We start from the raw sequence: 24,109 nt of genomic DNA on the forward strand, positions 1-24,109 counted from the left end.
TTTATAAATTTAAATTATATAACTCCTAATTATATAAATTTAATTTTATTGATCAACAAAAGTTTATCAATATCAAATTTAATATATAAATCTCCTTGAATTGATCATCGGTATTTCTTTAATTGATAATGTATTTCATATCTAAACCACTAGTATATAAGACTTGATTTGTTAAACTACTCGAGCATTATATATTTATTAAATTAAACTTCTGTTGATGTGTAGTTAAATTTTATATATATATATATATATATATATATATATATATATATATATATATATAAAATTTAACTACACATCAACAGATGTTTAATTTAATAAATTTAATTTATCGATCAAGTTAATTTTATAAATTTAATTATATAACTCCTAATTATATAAATTTAATTTTATTGATCAACAAAAGTTTATCAATATAAAAAAAAATATATATATATATATATAATTTAACTACACATCAAGAGAAGTTTAATTTAATAAATTTAATTTATCGATCAAGTTAATTTTATAAATTTAAATTATATAACTCCTAATTATATAAATTTAATTTTATTGATCAACAAAAGTTTATCAATATCAAATTTAATATATAAATCTCCTTGAATTGATCCTCGGTATTTCTTTAATTGATAATGTATTTCATATCTAAACCAATAGTATATAAGACTTGATTTGTTAAACTATTCGAGGAGTATATAATTAATCAACATATTTCATACTCCGATAAGGTATCGTTTACATGTCATCATAATTAGGAGGTGGTCACTACACTTAACATCCATTCAATTAGATCGAACGTATATAATAATACTATCTCGCATTTCATACTCGAATAGATTATATGTTAGCTCTTCACCTCTACATCATGACATGAGATATTAAGTTCATGATTAGACGACGGACTGATAGAATTTGTACATTACTCTAGAAATATAAGTATAATTATCTCCTAATTCATATCAACGTAGTTTCATACTCTAAATATGGATTATAGATATTTTTTTATTTATTCCACGAATTCTAACTTTTTATTTATAAAGTATACAAAATTGTTACACTTTTTGAATAATTAATTGTAGGTGTAAAATGAAATTTTAGTATTATGCACAATAGCAAAATTATGAGTATTAATAGGAATATTTTAAACAAACAGACCTCCGGATTCGCTTTTATTGAAAGTAATTAGATTTAATAAAAAATACCAATGTCATGAGGTCGGTATCACATTAAATTTTAAGATAAATAAAGGTAATCATGTTAATTAAATAATATTGACATCGGGAGGTTGGTATTTTATATTAAATTATTTTTTAACTTGTATAAAACCGTCATTCGGAGGACAATTTATTTAAAGTTAATTGAAAATATTAATTTATTACATAACACAAAATCGTCCTCCGGAAGATGATTTAAATAAAATTAAATCAAAATAGAAAATAATACCTACATCACGAGGTCGGTTTTTATTGTAATTCATTTTCTGGGAAAAATTCCGACCTCTTGAGGTCGGAATTTGGTTTACCCATAAATCGTAAACCGACCTCCAGATGTCGCTTTTAAAAGTAATTAGATGAAATAAAAATACCGATCTCTAAATGTCGTTTTAATTAATAGTAGAAATAAAAATACCGACCTCATGAGGTCGGTATTTTAATTACATACTATTTAATTTTTACCGACATTCGGAAGTCGGTATTATGAAATATTTAATTGAGAAAAAATTTCGACCTCAGGAGGTCGGAATTTTTAATGAATTACAATAAAAATCGACCTCTTGATGTCGGTATTATTTTCTCAATTAAATATAAGAAGTACCGACCTCATGAGGTCGGTATTTTATATTAATTTATTTTTACTATTTAATTTTACCGACATACGGAAGTCGGTATTATAATTTTTTTTGTTTTTTATTTTACACAAAACCTATTGAGAAAAAATAATTTAATACCGACATCAAGAGGTCGGATTTTATTGTAATTCATTTTTTCTGGGAAAAATTCCGACCTCCAGAGGTCGGAATTTCGTTTTCCCGCTTTCCTCAAACCGACCTCCGGATGTCTCTATAATTAATAGTAATTAGATGAAATAAAAATACCGACCTCATGAGGTCGGTATTTTAATAACATACTACCGACATTCGGAAGTCGGTATTATAAAATATTTAATTGAGAAAAAATTCCGACCTCAGGAGGTCAGAATTTTTAATGAATTACAATAAAAACCGACCTCTTGATGTCGGTATTATTTTCTCAATTAAATATAAAAAATACCGACCTCTTTATTTTGCATAAAAACCGACTACTTGTAAATACCGACCTCCATTTGAGGTCGGAAATTTTTAGATCGGTATTCACTGTTTTTTTAGTAGTGCTACTACTTATCAAGCATAAAGAAAATAAGAGTTATAGTAAACTAGGTATTCTATTATCATCATAAAGTTTATATTACTCTCCATAATAATATTGCAAGTGAAGATACTTAATTAATGAAATAATATAAAGGCATAATACATAAATTGGACCCTAAACTTGGCTTCAAATTTTAAGTATGACCTCTAACTTTCATAGTGCACAAGTAGGCACTTTGACTATCCAATTCTTAAACAAAAAAACACGTGAATCCAACAGCCAAATTGTGTGATATACAAACGCTCCTACGTGGCTTATTGAGCCATTCAGTGGCTGCCACGTAATTAAAAAATTACATGTATTTTATAATTAAAAAAAATAAATTAAAATATAAAAGGGTAGGGTCGTATTTTCTTTTCCCAATTTGCTCGATTTTCACTCAACATCAGCGGAGCCCTAGCCCTAATTTCTTTGCAAATCAAAGTAAAATTGTGAAGATTTGTAGTCAAAGTTCTTATCTTTTGGATGTTTATGTGTTGTTCTTCCTCAATTTAGTCTGGTTATGTTAATTTTTACTTTTTGAAAGTTTATTTTTGGTAGAAGTTGTCACCATGAATATAAATTCACTTTTTTTATACCTGAATTATTTGCAGACCAAGAAATCTTCATTATAACTCTTTTTACACAATGACAAAAAAAAATTAGAAGCCATTACATAAAAAACGACCAGAAATTGTGCACAAAAAGAAAAAAAAGCTTGAGTACTAGAATTAGGAAGAAGAAGAAGAAAAATGGGATTTTGATTTGAAAAAAATAAAGATATATTTAAAAGGGATTCATTAAGGGTAAAATTGTCATTTTCGCTTTTTTTTTTTACTGTTGTGGGCCTCGAAAATACCCCTGACGCGCCTGAATTGCGTCTCAATCACGCGTTATGCCAAGTTAGATTCGCGTGTTTTTTTGTTTAAGAATTGGATAGTTGAAGTGCCTACTTGTGCACTTTGAAAGTTAGAGGTCATACTTAAAATTTGAAGCTAAGTTTAGGGTCCAATTTATGTATTATGCCTAATATAATAGTCAATAATAAGGCTAAGTTATCATCTCATACTTCAATTTATATATGTATGAACTAAAAAAGAGAGTTTGTCCGTCTAAAGTAACCTGAAGTATTTTCTTTTTGTCTTCTTCAATTTGTCCAACAACACTTTATAGTTCATCATTTTTTCTTGGATTTATTAGATCTTGTTAAACTTGTTGACATTGTCATATGATTTTGCTTTGCTAGTCGCATTGATAGGTACTTTGGAACAAATTCCTCGATCACATTACCATCCCAACTATGTTGCCTTCCATTTCTCTTCTTTTTTATTTTGTTGCTTCAACTTCTTTGTTGCCTAGGTGAGAGATCTCCTTCCTTGGCTACCTTAGCAAAGCATATGTCCAACATATCATCCCCATCATTTCCCAAGTCTATATCATAAGCTATAGTTGGACTAAGTCCTTAAATTATAACTTCTGGATCATGAGATGGATTTGTCTTTCTTGTAGGCACAAATTTGGGTGTGTGAGGGCTTAACTTACTCAGAGGAGGTGAAGTAAGATTTTCCTCTTCCTCAACTAAGTCTTCCCATTTAGAAGCACCCCCTTATTTTTCTTTAGAAACATTTAGATCTTTTTAGCCTCCTCTTAATTTGAAACAACCATGTTGGTGTATTTGGAGTGATTTATTTACCAGCTATCTCCATTGTAACAATGAACTCCTTTTCATGTGTCAAAACAGATTGTTTATTAACATGCTCACTATTCTTATTTAAGTCTCGAGTAACAAGACTCAAATTGTTAACACCTTTGTCAAACTGGCAGAACTTTGTGTGCTAAAGTACACCAGTAACATGATGGGATTTGCCTAAAGTACTCCCAAATTCAGCAGATAATTCATTTGTACCATGTATCCTCTCTTGTTGTCCAATATTCTCATCTCACGACACGTTGAATTAAGTACATTCAACTACAATGTTACTTCTATAAAACTCAACCTGCACAAAACTGTTTTGGTGCAAAATCTGATTGTTTGAGGACTTAGAACCACCATTTTTTAATGTGAGATCAAAACCCATTCATAACTGGGATTTTCTTCAATGGAGTGGTGTAACACCTCAGATTTCAAAAGGAACTAAAGAGAAATTTGTGCAAGTCACCATCCGTTTTTAGTTTTGGGTCAACTTCAAACAACCATATATTTTAGCACATAAAGATTTAGGTGTCCCATGACCTATCAAATTGAAGATCTTTGAGTCATTTTTCCAACGCCGCCAAGTTTGTTAAATTTCAAGCTTGGGTAAAGAGTTATGGCCGTTTGAGTGAAGCCTCTCTACTAAAGGCATCCCATTCGTTTTTAGAAGGGTAGTTTGGTCTTTCCTTTTTTAACTAGGCTTAACCACGTTTTGCTCTCCCCAAATAAGGGTCTAATCAAATTAACACCACTTTTTCACGTTCCTAAACACTTAGAAAATTAGAGTGAGGTTTTAGGAGGAGAAAAGGGCATGGTTTCAAGCGTTCTTCAAGATTTGTGGATTTCGCCAAGAGCATTGTTTTTTCCCGGTATGCAAGCAGTGGCGGAGCCAGGATTTAGATTGAGGGGTGTCAAAATATAAAGTAGTATGCACACAAAAAATTCAACAAAATAAATTTTACCAATAAAAGCAAAACATAATTACATTATTACAACCGTACTCGACGCAATTTCATCTCTTGAAATGTTTTTACAATAGTATCATTAGAAATATTAATAAATACATCTTTTTCTAAAGTGTATTTTATTTCTTTTAAAAAAATAAAATATTAAAGTAAACTTAATTTAAGTCAATGGTTTAAAAAATGGAGGAAAAAAACGTTTAGTTGTCTAAAAACTAAAGACGAAAAAGTTACAGTTGTCTAAAAAGTTTAAAAAAAAACGTTGAAAGCCTTTAAAAAAAAATAGACTTCAGCAAGGTTCGAACTCCCAACGCCTAGGTCAATGACAAGGCGGAACTTTGTAGCCCTTGAACCGCTGAACCAACACCTCAACTTGGTTCAGGAGTGTCAATTCTAATATATATAGGTATAAAATCAGAATTTGACTTACCTATACAACGTAATTTTCCGATGAAGGGGTGTCGCTTGACACCCCTCGGGCAAGGGTAGCTCCACCCCTGTATGCAAGGCTTCTCATAGTGTTGGACTTGCTCTTCCTCACTCCATGCATCCGAATTTATCCATGAAATTGTTGTATTCAAAGAGTTATTGATTTTTGTTCAATTCTTTGAACAATGGAGGTTGTGAATTCTTTCATGTTGTTGATCTTTGGTAAAAGCCGTGTTTTCCAAAGGGATTGTGTTGAATTCCTCATGTATTCGTGTTGTTTTTTAGAATCGAGAAGAGTTTAGGAGAATTTCCCCCATTCTAAACGAGTTAGGACCCTAAATTGAGTATAAAAATCATCAGATTTCTGGGTAAGGGAATGGGGCGGCGCGCCACCAAGACGCCAGGAATTCTGTCGAGTAGTTTGGGGTTGGTGCCCCACACCAGCAGCACGTCCCAAACTTTGGTCAGTAGTTAAGGGCCTGGCACCCCACGCTAGCAGTGAGCCAGGGTCGCCTGGTCCTTTTTCTTTTTGTGCTTCATTCCAGACGTGTTCCTTTGAATCATGACTATGTTCTCTTCTTTGTATTAGCTCCTAAAAGCTCTATGGAAAAAGAATAGGAGAACTAGAGGAACGAACAAGAAGAAGAAACGAAGAAGCGAAATCGGAAGCTGCAAAACTGGCAGGTTTTTTCTTATATATTTCCCCTTTTGGGTTCCCTACCTTTTTAATTAAATTAGGATTTAGTCTTTTACCTTTTTAATTTTTTTAATACAATGTACTAAATTGTTAACTTAAAAACTTGAGAGCAACTCTCAGTCTCTCACACATCCCTTACAAATTCTTAATTCTTAATTATATAATTGGCACCTACATTGAATTAAAATAACTTGAGTAGTTACTATTTAATTTTCAAACCTTATTGTCACCCCTAATTCAAAGTCTCGGGTAACTTGAATGTCTAATTAGTATAATACCACCAACTAAAAATCCTAACCTAACTTAAATATTAAATTATTATAATACCTCTAGCTAAAAACACTCAATTTAGTATATCTTCAATATTTTATATTTATATACATATAAATATTATTTAAAGTAGACATTTTCCATTGAAGGGTAGTGGCTTTTTCGAATGGTTGTGACTTTTCTGATGAATTGTGGCTTTTATGATAAGGCACAATAAGCACATGTTCACACTATCATTTGTTTGCTATAAGTAGAGTTCAGTGAATTCGATTCTCTATTCTTTCATCTTAGTTTAATTTTATTACTATTTTGAATATTTTTTCTTCTATATATTTTTTGTGTGTGTGTGTTTTATCTCTATTGGATTTCTTTAATTTAACTTTCTATAAAAAAAAAATTGTATTTTCATTTGGGCTAAAAAATTTAGTTCAAATTCTTAAACTTTGAAAGTATTTACATTATTTAGCATGGGATACACGTGCAATGTACATGTTCGTAAACTAGTATAATAATATTAATAGTGTTATAGGTGTGTTAAAAGTGGAAGGTCATGTTCAATTTATGTCCTAAACTTATTTTCTTAATAGGTGTGGTTGCTTAAAAGAATCACTTAATATAGAATAGAAGGGAGAAAATGTCATAAATAGTCTCTTAACTATAGGAGTTGGACTTACAATGGTCTCTTAATTATACACTTACCAGATTTAGTCATTTAACTATTTAAAATCTTATCAGGTTTGGTCCCTTAACTATACATTTACTGGTCTTAGTCTCTTAACTATATGCTTACCGATTTTAGTCCTTTAAGTATTCAAAAACTTATCAGGTTTGGTTTTTGTCTATTCTTATATAAATAACTTAGGTTTATATTCACAAAACTCTTTGTGAAATTAAATCTTTAAGCCATTTTTTTAGTTGTTTCTCTATTCCTGTTATATTTTTTTCAAATTACTCTTATGAAAAGAACAATAACCTCAACGATTCAAAATAAAATTAATGAGGAAGAAGAGATAACTCTTAATTTTATTCAATGGAGAATAAAATGAAATATATAATTGTTGCTAATAACTTGAATATTTTTTTGTATAGTTAAAGCACTAAATCTAGTAAGCATATAGTTAAGACCATCTCCAATCCAACACCAAATTTTACACCAAATATTATTTTGGTGTAAAATTTGACGTTTTAGAGCTTCAACCCTACACCAAATCACTTTTTGAATATTATATTATTATTTTCATTATATATAACTTTTACTTTATATTTTCTTGTTTCATGAAACAAATGTTTTCTTCTATTTTCACATATTAACTCTATAATAATTCATATTCTTTTCTTATAGCCATTCAATATAAATTATTTATTTTTTAAATAATATACAATTGCTAGCTAATATTATACATACATTATATATAATGACGGATAAGACAAATAACAGTGAAATCCTCGATGAAATATACGTCAACTTTAAGATGAGAAAAAATAATATTCAATAATAATACTATATAAAAATAATCAAGTTTTAGTAGGAATTTAATTTTTTTTTTAAAAAAAAAATCTTCTTCTTCTTTTTTTTTGTGTAAAATTTAATGTAATAGATTGGAGTTGGTCTACACTAAAATAGAGTTGAGACCATTCTAATATAAAATTTGATGTTATGGGTTGGAGACGTCCATTTAAACCAACTCATAGCTAAGGTGGGGGGGGGGGGGGGGGGGTGACAATTTATGACATTTTCTTGAATTGAGGGAGTATATTACTAATATCTTCTTAAATCTTACTAGATACCAAAGGACTCCTACTTCAAATAAAAAATATTATTTTTATTTCATATTTGATGAGCACTTTCTATTTTGCACAATAACTAAGAAATCATTAATAAATTAAACTTTATTATTTTACCCTTTATTCATATTAATTAGCCTTTTGAAAGAAAAAAAAATTATATCTAACGTGGAATAAGTAGTAAAGATAACAAATATAAATGACAATTGATCATCATTGAGACTGACGACCCAAGTAGAGCAAGCAGCAATCGAAGGATCCAAACTTGTTGGTCAAAATCTACAACACAGTAGAAAAATAATGATGCTGGGTGTCAAAACGTCAGGAACAGCAGTAGCTTGCTCTCACTTCTTATCCCCTCGCGCATTCCCTCCTACCGCCGTCACTCTTCGCCATCTCAACCCCTATTGTTCATATCGTTCAATCAAAATGTCTGCTGAGCAAATCGTCGAACATGTGGTGCTCTTCAAAGCCAAACCTGATGCTGACCCTTCAAAGCTTGCCGCCATGGTTAACAACCTCAACAGCTTGACTTCTCTCAATCAAGTCGTTCATCTCAGTTCTGGTCCCCTTATACGTGACAGATCTTCCTCTTTTTCGTTCACGCACCTACTTCATTCTCGGTACAACTCTAAGTCCGACTTGGCTGATTACTCTGCACACCCTGACCATGTAAGTGTTGTTAAGCAATACGTCTTGCCGATGGTTGATGACATCATGGCCGTTGATTGGGTTCCGATTGAATTCTCCGGTCCGACTGGTGTGCCGCCTGGTTCGGCGATGAGGCTTACGTTTCTTAAATTGAAGGAGAATTTGGGGGAAAATGAAAAATCACAAGTTTTGAGTGCGGTTGGGGGAATCAAAGAGAAATTCCCCGGGATTGAACAGTTGACTGTTGGGGAGAATTTTTCTCCGGGTAGGGCGAAAGGTTTTTCGATTGCTTCAATTGCGGTTTTCAAGGGAGTGGATGAATTGGAAGCTTTGGAGTCACAAACAGAGCTGGCAAATGAGCAGAAAGAGAAGGTTAAGGATTTTTTGGATGGTGTTGTTGTCGTGGATTATGCTGTTCTTCCTACTCAATCAGCTAGCCTTTGAGAAGGCTTATGATCAGCAGTTGAGGTTATTCTTGCCTCTTTCTAGAGTTAATTGCCCCATGTACTGATGATTTGCGTTTAAACATGCTAAATAAATTCAGTTATCCGTCGTAATTGGGATGTACTGTTTTTGTATTTTGAACTTTTCCAAATGTTTCCTTTTCAATATAGCATTTTCTCATGCTTGTCATCCAATCTAGTATGAACTTTCTCGTTACTATTTAGCTTCGGTTGCCATACATGAAGGTGACTGCTGTATACACTGCAATAGTGATGTTTTAGCAGGTAGTCGTTTCCAGGACAAAATGAACCAGATTTGTATGGTTGTTCTCACAAAAGTTGTTTGATTACGCAGGCTATAACCCTCGGAAGGAAGTGATAAAATAATAGGTGAAAGATAGAAAGTTTAACCTGTAAAAATGACATTCAAAACAATGTGGATCATCTCCTGACCTTAAACGCCTCTTGCAATCTCAGGATCTACCATTTCTAGTAGACGACTTCATTATACATTGATTTGAAACGTATTGTTGTTCTTTTGACTACTAGATGCATACAACTGAGTTGTAAGAAGTCCCAGAAGAACCACACCGAATGCAAAAACATCACTTTTATCATTAAGTTGACTAGATCAAAAGTATTCGCTGTCCAAGTAACAGTATGTGCCTCCAACTTCTGTTGTTAAGTGATTCTCTCAAGAAGAACGAATCTTGGAAGCCAAAATCAGAAACCACATCTCTATAATTCTCGTCCAACAATATATTACTTGATTTGATTTCTATGTGGAAAATAGCACAGGAATGCAAGTAAGAAAGTGCCCCTGCTATTTCTCCAGCAATACTTTATTCAGGCAATACTTTTGACTACTTAGGTAAGAAGTGTCAGTTCTCCTCATTTTGTATTCGAATTAACTGCTCACTATCTTAGGACTTGATAACACTATTTAGGAACTTAAGTATCGGTTGAAAACTGTATTTTTTCTATATAGCATATCACAAGTGAGAAGGACCATTTTACTTCTTCTAGTTTTAATTTTATTTAGGCACCTCAGACTTCTTTTTTTTTTTTTTGGTAAAGTAATTAAATGATATGAGAAAGCATCAAGAAGATGCAAAGTCACAAAGAACATTGTGCAAGAAAGCTGCTCCAAACAGAAATATATGGAGCTAGCGTGGCAAAAACTTGAGAACAGTCAAAAGGGGCCCTACTACTCTACTGTACTAGAGATAGAGAACTAACAAAATCCAAAAAGTTATCCACACTGTTTACAGTGGCAAAAAAATGCACCTCAGACTTATTTCCATCTTGCTGTTCCTTTCTGCTCTTTGTCTACCATAATTCCACTTTCAGTTTACGCCACTATCCCCCCCCCCCCGGCACCCCCTCTTCTACACTTCCTGCTAGCTGATCTAATGTTTTTCCACATACTGTCTCTTTCGATTGGGATATATAATTGAAGTACAGCATCTTTTAAGTGGTGACAAGGGTATTTATTGTTTCCATTGAAAGATTTGGCTGATGTTGATGGATGCTCAACTGCTTCTATAACATGACAATTGCGTGTACAAACTCTACTTGGTTGTTCTAAAAACAGAGCCCGGTATAGTAATCAGGAGTAGAAAAGGATGCTCCAACACTGTTGATAGTAATGTTCAACTAATTTGAATTATTGAATAAATGGACATGCATCAAGCATGAAATAGTTCATTTACTTCTTTTGCAATGTAGCGGCTAATAATTGCCTGGACAGCTAAGTGTAGTAGTATACCCCACTTTTCTAACTGAAAGTACTCCTCCTGCAAGGCAGTTGTTATTACTGTTCACCTGCATCAGTAATGAAATATCCATTGTCAAAATGAGGAAAATGTGTCTTCGTAGCATAGACATTTATGTGATAATTCTCATAACAGGGTACGTTATAGAATATAGATAGTATCCAAAACATCAAAGGACAAGTTATTGAGCTTAGAATTCACATTCTTTTTCCCCTCATACGAGTCCAATGGCGAACTTCGATGCAGATGCTCAGGTGAACTTTGGCTGTAGAACTTGCTGATGGTTCAATTCAGGAGGAGATAGAGAAATAGCAAATGGGCACTTGAAAATGACTTTACAGTTGTCCTATTTTTGCCAATACCAACAACCTTAAAGGACTATGCCTATGAAGCCAGTGTATAGTCGTATACTAATATTGTTCATTGTTAAATGAATTAATGTTATGTTATTGCAATTGGGAACTATGTAAATGCATGTGATTATTAGGGATGGGATCGAGCACCTGAGGAATGGAATGTCGACCACATGGTGAGAGAATCTTATAATATAAGGGCTAGTAACTAGTCAAGTCATTAAACTTAGTCGTTTTGATCAACATGGCTGCAAGTGGACTGGGTTTATGGGGCTAAACTGACTACGACCATCATAATTGGCACCGGCACCAAATGTTACTAATAGTTGGCTATGGGGAAAAAAAGCATATTCAGTATGTCATGCTAATGGGTCAGACGCCGATGAGCACATTGAACTATCCATGTGGTTGAGAGCCCAGCCCAAACACAACGAGAAGGCAAAACAGAATCGATCTATCTTGCTCTCCACGAAAGCAACTATATATTCACCAATAATTATCCAAAAATAAAGAAATAACAAGTTTTGAAGTAATTTATCTTGAGACACTGGAAGTTTGAATTTGTATTCTAATTAATCAGCACCAACAATTATATTTTAATACTAATCTAATATTTGCTACATCAAAGTAAATCTCACGAACACGGAACAACTAATATATCATATTGGTTCCTAGTCGCCCATCCATATTTTTTGTTTTATTTTATTGCACCTTTGTTGAAATTAACTTGTTTGGTCCTAGTCTTTAATCAAACATATTATATACTAATTAGTTCTTAGTCTAGACAAAAAACATATACAATTGTTGCCTTATTCTCCAAGATTAGTTTATCCTTTGTCAACATTTTATCTTTGCCAACAAGTAGGTTTGACTAAATTTGAAAGGCCAAATGTTGGGAATGGATATATATAGTGACCAACCTCCTATGGTGGTTATCTCAGAATTCAAACTTAAAAGTAGTCCAGTTTTTCATTACTGATGACAAATCTAGTAGTATTCCTTTCTCTGTTAGTACTGTTTCCCTTGCTTATATTAAGCTATTTTCTTGTCAAAATTTCCTACTCCATCTTCATAAAACCAAAATTGCTGGAAAAGCGCTTGAAGCGGCAAGGATTCAAAGGAACTCATTACAAGTTGTTGCTTGGAGACCTCAAAAATGTTGGCAATCAAATGGATGAGGCATGGTCCAAACCAATTAGCTTAACCCACGATATTGTGTCGCGTGTTGATCCCTTCACTCATTATATGGTCCAAAAATATGGTAAGTTGATATAGTTTTACCACTATGGTCTCACGAAGGTATATCCATAATTTGAACTTTATGAATATTCTAGGACAACGAGCTCAAGTATGAGTAGGTGAAACTCCACCGGTGTAATTTGAAACTCAATGTTGATTCGCTTGAATAATTCTTTTTAACTACTCTAAGTATGAGCTAAAATGAATTTGGTTGCAGGGAAGATATCTCTGAGTTGGCTTGGGACGTCTCCAAGATTGATCATCATGGATCCAACACTGATAAAAGAAGTGCTCTTAAACAAGCAAGGCCAATTTCATTTACCACCATTGAACCCTCTTGTGCTGATTCTTACTAAAGGATTGACAACTCTACAAGGTGAAAAATGGGCTATGCACAGAAAGATAATGAATCCTGCTTTCCACTTGGACAAATTGAAGGTTACTTTTTTCAACTTCAACCATGCTCTTTTTTGTGGCTTTTAGTGTAACATTCAACTCACTCAACACGAATTTCAATAAATTAGTAACAAAATTTCAATAAAGTAGATTCTGAAATCATAATTTCAAAAGTACAATGAGCCTTTTGCTAGAGATTACCTAGGTGGTGAGACGACTCTCTCTAAGGAACTTGGCAAAATAACCCTATAACTTGGGGAGAAGAAGTACCACTCTCCAATAAGTCTATTGGAATTGGCTTTGTATCAACGGAATCTCATCATCCATACATAATGAATTGATGTAATCAGTCATCATAGGACATATCGTACTCATTTTTGTATGTGTTTACAGGGAATGATCCCAACAATTGCAGAAAGTTGCACGTTTACGATAGAGAAGTGGATGAAAACAATTAGCCCTGAGGAGACTTCAGAAATAGATATATGGCCTGAATTTCAACAACTTACCGGTGATATCATTTCAAGAACAGCATTTGGAAGTAGCTTCGAAGATGGAAAGAAAATCCTAGAACTACAAAAAGAACTACAACAACTTGTGATTGAGGCTATGGGAATGTTATATATTCCTGGCTTTAGGTAAACTCCCTTACAATTATAGCATGTCACTTTCTTAACATCAAATGCTTCTTCTTCTGTTCTGAAAAGTGAAAACATGATACACAGATTTGTTCCAACGAAAAAGAATCGAAGAAGAAAGGACTTGGATAGAAGGATCACTTCAATGCTTAAAACAATTGTGGACACAAAAGAGAACATGATCAGAACAGGGGAAACAAGGGGAGATGACTTGCTTTGCCTGCTGTTGCAATTTAACAATGAGAATAATTCAGTAAATAATAGTCAGATGACAAAGGAGGACATAATAGAAGAATGCAAACAGTTTTACCTTGCCGGTCATGAAACAACATCGAGCTTGTTGACATGGACTCTCATTGTGTTGGCTATTCATCAGGATTGGCAAGAAAAGGCAAGGGAAGAAGTTCTACAAGTTGTCAGGGAGAAGAATCCTGATGCTGAAGAAATAAGTCGCCTCAAAATTGTGAGTGTTCATCTTTCGAAACAAATTCAGTTTTGCTTCTTCGTTTATACATGGTTAAAATTATTTTTTATGTATATACAGTAGATGTTGAATCCTTTTTGACTTCTTCGTATGTTTACATTTTTCATATTTTGAACCCCTGAGAGAATCCTGGTTCAGCCATCGCATGAATTAGTGAGATTCTTTTCTTTTTGCAGGTAACTATGATACTTAATGAAGTGCTTCGGCTATATCCACCGGTGATTGCCTTGTACAAACGCGCTTACAAAGAATGTAGAATAGGAGATCTCTCTATTCCAGCAGGAGTGGATCTGACACTACCTATAATGCTAATTAATCGCGACATTGAGCTATGGGGTGACGATGCAGATGAATTTAAACCAGAGAGGTTCGCGGAAGGAATTTCACATGCTTGCAAAGATCCAACACAGATGGCATTCATGCCATTTGGATGGGGACCAAGGACTTGTATTGGCCAAAATTTCGCCATGATAGAAGCAAAGATTGCACTGTCTATGATACTAAAGCAGTTCTCCTTTAAGCTCTCACCAACTTATGCTCATGCTCCTTACACTGTTATGACTCTTCAACCCCAACATGGAGCTCACATCATGTTTCACTCACTTAACTAGGATAAATAGAGTTATTATGTGTTGAAGGTTATCATAAAATAAGAAAACAAAAATCATGTCGTTTCCTTTCCCTAAAACTTTGTTCGGATGGTTGTTACATATTGTTTCATAATATATCGTATCGTATTATTTGTATTGTATTGTATGGTTTTGTTTAAATGAATATGGTGTTTGGATAGATTGTATCATTTTTCGCCGTTACATAATGTTACACATTTATAATTTGAATGATAAATTTACAAAAAAAAATAGTAGGGTATGAGGTAGAGCTACAATGAAAAGGTAGGATAAAAGAGGAAATAAAACTATTAAATAATATAATAAATAAAAACAAAATGAGAAGAAAATATTAAGATAACGACACGAACACACCAAATTGGTTGTTACATAAAATGGGTCTTTTCGTCGTTTCCTAACGATAGATTTAAACGATACGATACAATAGAATTTAAGTAACAATCAAAACAAACATTGTATTTAATTAACAATAGAATACAACACAACAGGTAGCAACCATCCAAACAAGGTGTAAGTTGAGCTTGTTAATTGAATATGTTAAAACTACAGGAATTTCAAATACAATCAGAGTGATTAAGCAAACAAAGACAATCTAGAACACGATATGATATTCAGACTTTTTTCTTCTCTCTAGAAACTTTTCTCTGACCTCTGTCTAAAATCAACGGAAACATTTGGGTGGGCAACGGCTAGCTAGCCACCCCACCACCGCCGGAGAATGAGCCTAACGGAGGAGTACTCCTCCCATTTCCCCGCCCTTCCACCAACCCCGCCAGATCGGAGTAAGACGAAAACCCAATCCAAAGACAAGCACCCCCAAACTCAAATTACGAACTCACAAAACCCAAATCAGAATGTTGAGGAGAATCAGTCAGTCCAAAAGAACAAGGGACCCAAAACATTCAAACAAAATTATGCAGCAGCTATACGGAACCAAAACCACAAGAAATCGAGGATCAAACTTCCTCCTTGGGCTCATGAAATAGTGCAAGGTAAACCAATGGTCATCTTCACAAAGGAAAAACACGACATCCTCACGGATACCTGTAGATGGACCATAATTGGCAAATTCTCAAGGACACGACCTGCAATTGACATCATAAGAGCAGAATTCAACAATATAATTCAATTGAAAGGTACGGTCAAAATTGGGGCATTTGATCTTAAACATGTTTTCATTGATGTTGAATACGAAGAGGATTATGAGAGCTTATCCTCAAGGAACTACATTCATCTTGAAGGAGATTGTATTATGCAACTCCAAAAATGGACCCCTTTTTTTAAACCAGCAAAAAGAAACTCAATAGCCCCTGTCTGGATTACTCTCCCAGATCTCTCCTGGCAATTCTTCGAATGGGATGCCCTATGTAGAATTGTGAACCCTATTGGCTATCCACTAATCATGGACAAAGCCACATCTACAAATAGCAGACCCACAACAGCTAAACTTAGGGTAGAACTGGACCTAGCCAAACCTAGAATAAGGGAGGTCGCAATCGAAATTAGGAATGCGGAAGGTGGTTTCGAAAGGTTTACTCAAAAGGTGGAATATGAAGACCTGCCAGAATTTTGCAGGGACACACAAATGATAAGTGCAGAGTAGTGTTACAAAGGAATCAATCAAAGAAAGTCGCAAGTGACAAAGGAGGCAATGTTGAAAGGAAGGAAAACCAAGGACAGACTCAAAACGACGGACAACAACCAACAAAGACTACTGAAGAGGTTGCCCCCAATCACCAAGCAGCTATTTCTGAAACAGAGAAAATCCAAAATGAAGACGAAGGATGGCAAGTAGTAGAAAGGAAGAAAGGAAAAGGACATGGTAGCAACAAAATAAGTCAAAACTACAAAAATCCTCAACACAACCATATGCACCAACAGATGGAGAAGAGCTTACAGGTACATAAAAAAGAAAATAATGGTATGGAGATCATTGAACCTCAGATAGAAGGAGAGCAAACTCTCATCAACACAATCAGAGATCACATCAAAAGCAGAAATAACAAAAAGGAGAAATCAAAGCAGCAGAAAGCCAAAGTCCAAAAGGAAAGAATGGGAACAAGAAACAATAAGAATGTTAAAATAGCAGACTTGTCCAGGAGGATCAACAAAGGGAAGCATAATCTCAAATCAATATGAACGTGAACACTACCCGACAAAGTAGCAGGAAAAGAAAGCCCACTGCCAAGGTGGCCCTCCCCAAAGATGTGGAAATAACCTTCGAAAACGAAGGAAGCAACCAAAAGGATGGAGAAGTAGTGAAACCAAATTTCGACCTGGACCCAAACCTGGCAGATAAAATTGTTGGGAACAAGGTTAAGGAGAAGAAAATTAACCCATACAAACACAATAATAGTGTGACCATTCAAATACTTGACCCGGGAGATGAGGCAGTAGAGAATCAAAACAACACCTGGGATGAAGACCTGGAAATGACACAAGTTGGCATTGAAGGCAGCAAATCAGATGAAGACATAGGCAGGGGTTATGACAAAACAATAGACTTTGTGGATTACGATAAAAAACGACAAGTCCAACAAGCAGTTACTTTCTACAACAACCTCTCCCCAAGAGGGATATACGAAAGCAAAGGGATTGCCGATAACTCTTTAAGTCAAAGAGAAAAAAGCAAAAATCAAGAACCTACTAAGATTTATAAATCTAATGTTTATAATGTTTAACACAATATCTTGGAATATTATGGGGATATGATCTATGGGATCCCTTGAGAGACTCAACTTTATGAAACAACAATACAATCTCCCAATGATCATTCTACAGGAACCTATGGTCGGCCCTGAAAGATTGATGTTTTTAGGAGAAAGCTTGGTTACAACTACTGTTTCAAGAATATCAATAATAAAATTTGGATCTTTTGGTCTGACCAAGTGAATGTTAACTTGGTGCAGAACAAAGAACAACAGGTTTTGTGTAAAATTTCCTCTCAAAACAATCCTACTGACTTTTACTTAACAATTGTGTATGCTAAGTGTATAGAACAGGATAGGTTGGAGCTCTGGGGTCATCTAAAGAATACTACAACAATGATACATGCACCATGGGGTGTAGTTGGAGATTCAACTCGATCACCTGTGCAGAGGAAAAATTGGGAGGGAGACCCTTTAACTTAAATAATAACTTAGACTTTATTTCTTGTATTGAAGATTGTGGCTTACAAGATGCTGGCTTCTCTAGCCCAACTTTTACATGGTGTGACCATAGGGACCCTCCATACACTATATGGAAACGATTGGATAGATTATTGTATAACTCTCAATGGTTTGATAACTTTCAAGGCACCTGTGTGACACACCTGTCAAGGGCCTGCTCTGATCATGCCCATTTGCTCATTAAGCTCTCTAATGATCAAACTAACAACATTAAATACTTTAAATTCCTTAATGTGTGGACTAATCACCAAGACTTTTTGCAGGTAGTACGTACGAGCTGGGAAGAAGAGGTCATTGGCAACCCTCTGTATACACTTCAACAGAAGCTCAAAAGAACTGCCACGGCCCTAAGTGATTGGTCCAGAGAAGCCTTCGGAGACATTTACGAAGAACCTAAGAAATGGGAACAAGAAATTGTTCTATTAGAAGAAAAGAGTATTCATGACAACAGTGTGGAAAATAGGATGGCCTTATCAAGGGCTAAAGTTGAGTACACTAAATTCTTAAAAGTTCAGGAGAATGTCTTGGGGCAAAAAAAAAGAATCAAATGGCTTGAGGAAGGAGATGCTAACACTACTTACTTTCATGGAGGCGTTGAGGAATAGGAGGAAAAAACTTACTATCAACAAAATTATGGATGAGCAACATCAATGGATTGAGGGGAAAGAAGCGATCTCAGAAGCAGCAGTACAATATTTCCAGAAAACTTTCTCCTCGAAGCAGCAAAGACAGAACTTGGAGGCCACCAGTCAACTGAGAACCAAAATCACTGAGAAAGACAATGAAATACTTATTGCTTGCCCCTCAATCTAGGAGGTCCAAGAAGCAACATTCTCCATTGATCCAGATAGTGCTCCAGGTCCAAATGGGTGCAGTGAGGGATTTTTCAAAGTGCTTGGAGCATTATCCAAGGAGACCTGCATATGGCTATCAAAAAGCTTCATTGGAGATGTTGAGCTCACCAAATTCTACACTCACATATGTCTAGTCATGATACCTAAAGTGGAATCCCCTCAGTACTTCACAGACCTCAGACCAATCAGCCTTTGCAATGTGACAAGCAAAATCATATCCAAAATCTTGAATAGCAGACTCAGCCCCATCCTCTCTAAGACTATATCCAATAATCAATCTGGTTTTATAAAGGGTAGAGCAATCTCAGAAAACATCCTCTTGGCCCAGGAAATCATTAATGACATCAAAAAACCTAATAGAGGAGGCAATGTGGTCATTAAATTAGATATGACCAAGGCATATGATAGGGTCTCATGGACCTATCTATGTACGATAATAAGGAAAATGGGTTTCTGTGAAATCTGGATTGATTTGATCTACAGGTACATTTCCAATAACTGGTATTCTATTATTGTCAATGGAGATAGACAGGGCTTCTTCAAATCAGGTAAAGGGCTCAGACAAGGTGACCCTCTCTCTCCCTCCCTTTTTGTACTTTCCTCTAAATTATTATCTCAAATGCTTAATGATCTTCCAAGAAGAAGGGGTTACAAAAGCTTTTATATGAATCAGAATGGACCCCAGGTGAATCATCTCTCCTTTGCAGATGATACAATTTTGTTTTGCAATGGGAGCAAACAAACTCTTGAGATGTTCCTTAGAACCCTCCACATCTATGAGAATACTTCTGGTCAATTGATCAACAAGAACAAAAGTTGTTTCTCTGTAGCTAACAACGCTAAACAAAACTTTATTGCCAAGATAAAGCTCATTACTTGTATGAATCATCAAGAATTTCCCATAAAATATCTTGGGTGCCCTATTATCAGTGGGAAGAAGAAGACTAGTCATTTCAATGAGTTAGTCAAGAACATCATTAACAGAATCAAAGGGTGGCATAACAAATTGCTTTCGACTGGGGGAAGAGTTGTTCTCATCAAGCATGTCCTCTTAGTTATCCCCACCCATCTGCTTGCTGCATTACAACACACCAAAGGCACTCTTGATAATATTGAAAGATATTTAGCTAGATTTTTTTGGTCTGGCAAAGAAGAGGGTGGTAAACATCATTGGATTGCTTGGAGAACCCTCTGTCTCCCTTTTGAAGAAGGTGGGATCAATATAAGAAGGATTGACAACGTCTGCAATGCTTTCTCGTACAAGGAATGGTGGAACCTTAGAACCAACAACTCATTGTGGACTGAATTTGTGAAACACAAGTACTTCCAAAATACCTATCCTGCTCTTGCTACCTGGAGGAAAGGACAATCTACTTGGTGGAATCATATGTGTAACATTAGGGAGATAGTAGAAAATGAAATCAAATGGATCTTCGGAAGAGATGAGGTTAATTTTTGGTGTGACAATTGGTCCCAAATTGGACCCTTATACAAAATTCTCCCTACTGGTTCTAATGTCCACAATATCATGGTTAACGAAATCCTTGAAAATGAAAAGTGGAACTAGAGCATTCTGTAGAACCAACTTCCCAATCAGATTAAGGTCATGATCACAGGCTTGGGGCTGAATCTGAACAATGAAGAACAAGATAAACCTGTCTGGTCCCCTACTACGGCAGGCAATTTCACTGTGACATCGGCATGGAATATTTGTAGGCACAAGGGTATTAACAGCACAGATTTTAACAAAATATGGCATAAAGACATCCCTTTCAAAATGTCTTTCTTAACTTGGAGAGCCATTATTAACAGACTTCCTACAGATGCCAAGATTGCAAGGCTTGGTATCCTTTTATCTCCCACTTGCTATTGTTGCACTAACAATAATATTCCTACCACTCTGGAAAGTGCAGAACACATTTTATATGCAGGTGAACACGCAAAGAAGATTTGGAGACTATATGCAACGCCCATTGGGATAGAGTACACCAACATTAATTTGAAGAACCTGCTAAAAAAATGGTGGACTAAGAAAGTCCTCAATCCGGTGGCATCATACATCACAAGAGTGTTGCCCATGTTTATCTGTTGGGAGTTATGGAGAGCAGATGCAATCATAAATATGAAACAATTAAGCCCTCTGTGTATAGATAAAAAAGAAACATTACTAACATTTTGTTTTTCACTTTGCAGTCAAATTTTGGCAGGATTAAAGTTGAGAACTCTTGGGAGAACATTAACCAAATCTTTGACGTCTCTATTAATCAAAAAAATGCCATAAGAGTGAATTGGATCAGACCACCAACTATGTTTGCTAAACTTAATACTGATGGATCTTGTGTTAATGGCAGGTGTGGTGGAGGTGGAATTCTGAGGAACGCATTGGGACAAGTCATCATGGCCTTCACTATAAATCTTGGAGAAGGAACCAGCAGTTGGGCTGAAGCCATGTCCATGCTACACGGAATGCAAATATGCATACAAAGAGGAGTAAATATGATCATCGGAGAAACAGACTCCATTCTACTTGCTAAAGCTATCACTAAAAGTTGGAGTATCCCTTGGAGAATGTACATCCCAGTTAAGAAGATTCAAAAAATAGTTGAAGAGCATGGTTTCACCATCAATCACTGCCTTAGAGAGGCAAATCAACCTGCGGACAAACTTGCTTCAATTAGCCTCTCAACTGATGCTAACCAAGTCTTCAACTCTTATGCTAATCTTCCTAGTCTTGTTAAGGGCCTTGTAAATTTGGATAGAATGAATTTGCCCACCTTCAGATCAAAAAGAACAAAGGATGCCAACCTTATTTTTGAACCTCCTTAGATTAGTAGCCAGTGACTTCCACTGACCTTTGTATAGGCTTATTTTTTGCTAAGTGCTCCTTAAGCACCAAAGGTACAAGTTTGGTATGCCAAACTTCAAAGTGTGTATCCTTATCTCATCAATGAAAGGCCAGCTTTTGTATTAAAAAAAAAAAATCTAGAACATGATATTTTCTTGAATGATTCCTTTCTTTGAAAAAAAAAAAAAGAAAAAGAGTGATTAAGCAATAATAGCATTCACTGCGTGCAACAAAAAAAAATAGTTCCATGTTGATGATGAATAGTGACGGTATAATCCTCATTGATACAAATCTCTCTAATTCATCGATAAGAACGCCGAAATTGTTTGCGGCAGGTCCCATCTTGATAGGGAGCTTATATGTATTATTTTGATGAGTGACAAATTACTTGAGTGAACTAGATTCACTGTACGTATAATTTCAAATCATGATTTCTAATCATACTTTTAAATCAGTGTTTGGATATGTAATTTGAAATCGGTAGAGGAACCAATCTGGGGAAATCTGACCAAATGATTTCAAATCTCAAATCTATATAAATCTATTTACCTATAGTACTTTAAAATTATGAAGATCTTTAGAAATATTGATTGGACTTTTGTACTTGGGTAAAAGTAGCCATATCATTTACTATTTTTCTTAAATACTTGTCATTTATATTATTATTCTACTATTTAGAATTTAATTAATTTTATAGATATTAAATATTTACTTATTTGTAATAAGTAGAACTCATAATATTTAGTACTTTGTATTTCTTAAATCTTTCTCTATCTGAACTATATTAAAAAATTTAACATTTAAGATGTTAAAATCAATTGGAGTATAATTTTATTGAACAACTTTGTAATGACCAGTCCAATAGTTATGGGTGGTTAGGGTCATAGTACCCTTGTTAGAGCCCCCATAGTGAGTTGTGCTAATAAGAATTCGAAGATGTGGAGGTTTTAAAAACGGATATCCCTTGTTTAATATTGATGATTTGTGTTCTTAATTATGTTGTATTGTGTTCCGTTACGTTAGGAGGTGATCTAGCTAGTGATTTAGACTTTCGTAGGAGATTCTAAGATTGTTAGTGATTTCGTATCATGTACAGCTTGTAGTGTCGTGATATCTTGTGGATAAAATTCATGTGTTGTGAAATGAGACTAAATTTATTTATTTATTTTCCCGAGTTACTGGTTAAGGAGACTTTCACTGCAGTGTAGCAGACTTCAACTCTTTGTAGAGGAGGTGGGCATGATATCACGTGTCGTTGTATTGCCACATTGGGTCAGTCATAGCCAAGGGACAACCGTTGTGGTGGATGATGCGAGAAAAAGATGGTATGTTTCAGTCAATTTATTCAATTCTTTCCCTCATAACTTCAAAAAAACTCCACCAAAATTTTCAAAACTAACTAGCTAGGGCTATTTTCTTCTCTGGGGTGAGTTTTTTCGTCACCTAGCTAGAATTCATGAATATAATGGAAAAATATATGGATAGATATGATAAGCGGTTCTAATTTCAATTCTAAGCTGTTAAATTATACTTCTTAAGATGAAATTGATGTTCTAACACTTGTTTATGATGTTGAGGAGAACTAGAGTCCTATAAAATGATTTCCCTTGGCATAAAATTCTTCTAAACCGGCTAATGGAAAGAAACTATGTGAACTAGCTATTGTGATCATTGGGAAATTGTCGTATGATGAAATAATCCTTGAGTAATGAATTAGACCTTAGCTTGAGAAAGGGTAGAATGAAATAGGTTTCTGTCACGTCCTGAGCCTACATCCTGGACGTAGCCAGCACCCGATGTGATTGTTAGTTTGAGCGTATCCATAACATGATATTATACATAAGTATACCTTTTGTAACACCTCGGACTTCGAAAAGAACTAAAGAGGGGTAACGGGCAAGCCCACGAACCCAAAATGGACAATGGACCCTTCACGGCACCCTAAACGGTCCTTTTAGGGATCCACGGCCCGTTTAGAGCATGGTGGACGACCGTCCAAGGCTGCCAAGGTGAAGCTCACCTAGATGAGACCCTAGACGGCCCGTGGTGACTTGTGCGGTCCGTTTAGGGGTCAGTACAAGTCACCCATAAATTTTTTAAGTTTTGGGTGTCAACTTCAAACGATCATATCTCTCTGCACATAATGAATTAGGTGGCCCGTGACCTATCAAATTTATGGTCTTTGAGTCCTCTTTCCAGCGCCACCAGGTTTTTCTCATTTCGAGTTTGGAGCAAAAAGTTACATTTGTTTTAGTGCTGCCCTGTGGAGCAAGTGAAGCTTGCTGACCGGCTAGACGGCCTGTGAAGTGTTTCACGGACCGTGAAGCCTTAAACAGTCCATGCAACCTCCCTTTAAGGCACCTTTTCAGTTTTAAAAGTTGGGGTTATTTTGGTCTTTCTCCTATGCGT

The 24,109-nt window shown here is 35.0% G+C and overlaps 2 protein-coding genes across 2 annotated transcripts; both read left to right on the forward strand.

Moving 5' to 3' along the window:
- The first annotated feature begins 8,523 nt into the window (after positions 1-8,523).
- Positions 8,524-9,427, forward strand: LOC125811293 (stress-response A/B barrel domain-containing protein UP3). The gene has a single exon (XM_049490799.1). It carries the CDS (start codon positions 8,524-8,526, stop codon positions 9,316-9,318), a length of 795 nt encoding a protein of 264 aa, XP_049346756.1. The 3' UTR covers positions 9,319-9,427.
- A 2,952-nt stretch (positions 9,428-12,379) lies between these two features.
- LOC125811292 (cytochrome P450 72A397-like) lies at positions 12,380-14,991 on the forward strand. Its single transcript, XM_049490797.1, has 5 exons — positions 12,380-12,706; positions 12,902-13,122; positions 13,474-13,718; positions 13,806-14,181; positions 14,379-14,991. The coding sequence occupies exons 1-5, from the start codon at positions 12,424-12,426 to the stop codon at positions 14,811-14,813; spliced, it is 1,560 nt and encodes a 519-aa protein (XP_049346754.1). The 5' UTR covers positions 12,380-12,423; the 3' UTR covers positions 14,814-14,991.
- Positions 14,992-24,109: the final 9,118 nt, after the last annotated feature.

This window comes from Solanum verrucosum, unplaced genomic scaffold (assembly GCF_900185275.1).
Source record: "Solanum verrucosum unplaced genomic scaffold, falcon-dt-bn FXZP01000109.1, whole genome shotgun sequence".
Taxonomy (NCBI): Eukaryota; Viridiplantae; Streptophyta; class Magnoliopsida; order Solanales; family Solanaceae; genus Solanum; species Solanum verrucosum.

What these genes read in the sequence shown, in the direction of transcription:
- LOC125811293 (XM_049490799.1), top strand. Translation starts at nt 8,524, where the DNA reads ATGATGCTGGGTGTCAAAACGTCAGGAACAGCAGTAGCTTGCTCTCAC.
- LOC125811292 (XM_049490797.1), top strand. Translation starts at nt 12,424, where the DNA reads ATGACAAATCTAGTAGTATTCCTTTCTCTGTTAGTACTGTTTCCCTTG. An exon ending in TCCACTTGGACAAATTGAAG is followed by an intron (nt 13,123 to 13,473) that starts GTTACTTTTTTC and finishes ATGTGTTTACAG; the next exon opens with GGAATGATCCCAACAATTGC. An exon ending in AAATAAGTCGCCTCAAAATT is followed by an intron (nt 14,182 to 14,378) that starts GTGAGTGTTCAT and finishes TTCTTTTTGCAG; the next exon opens with GTAACTATGATACTTAATGA.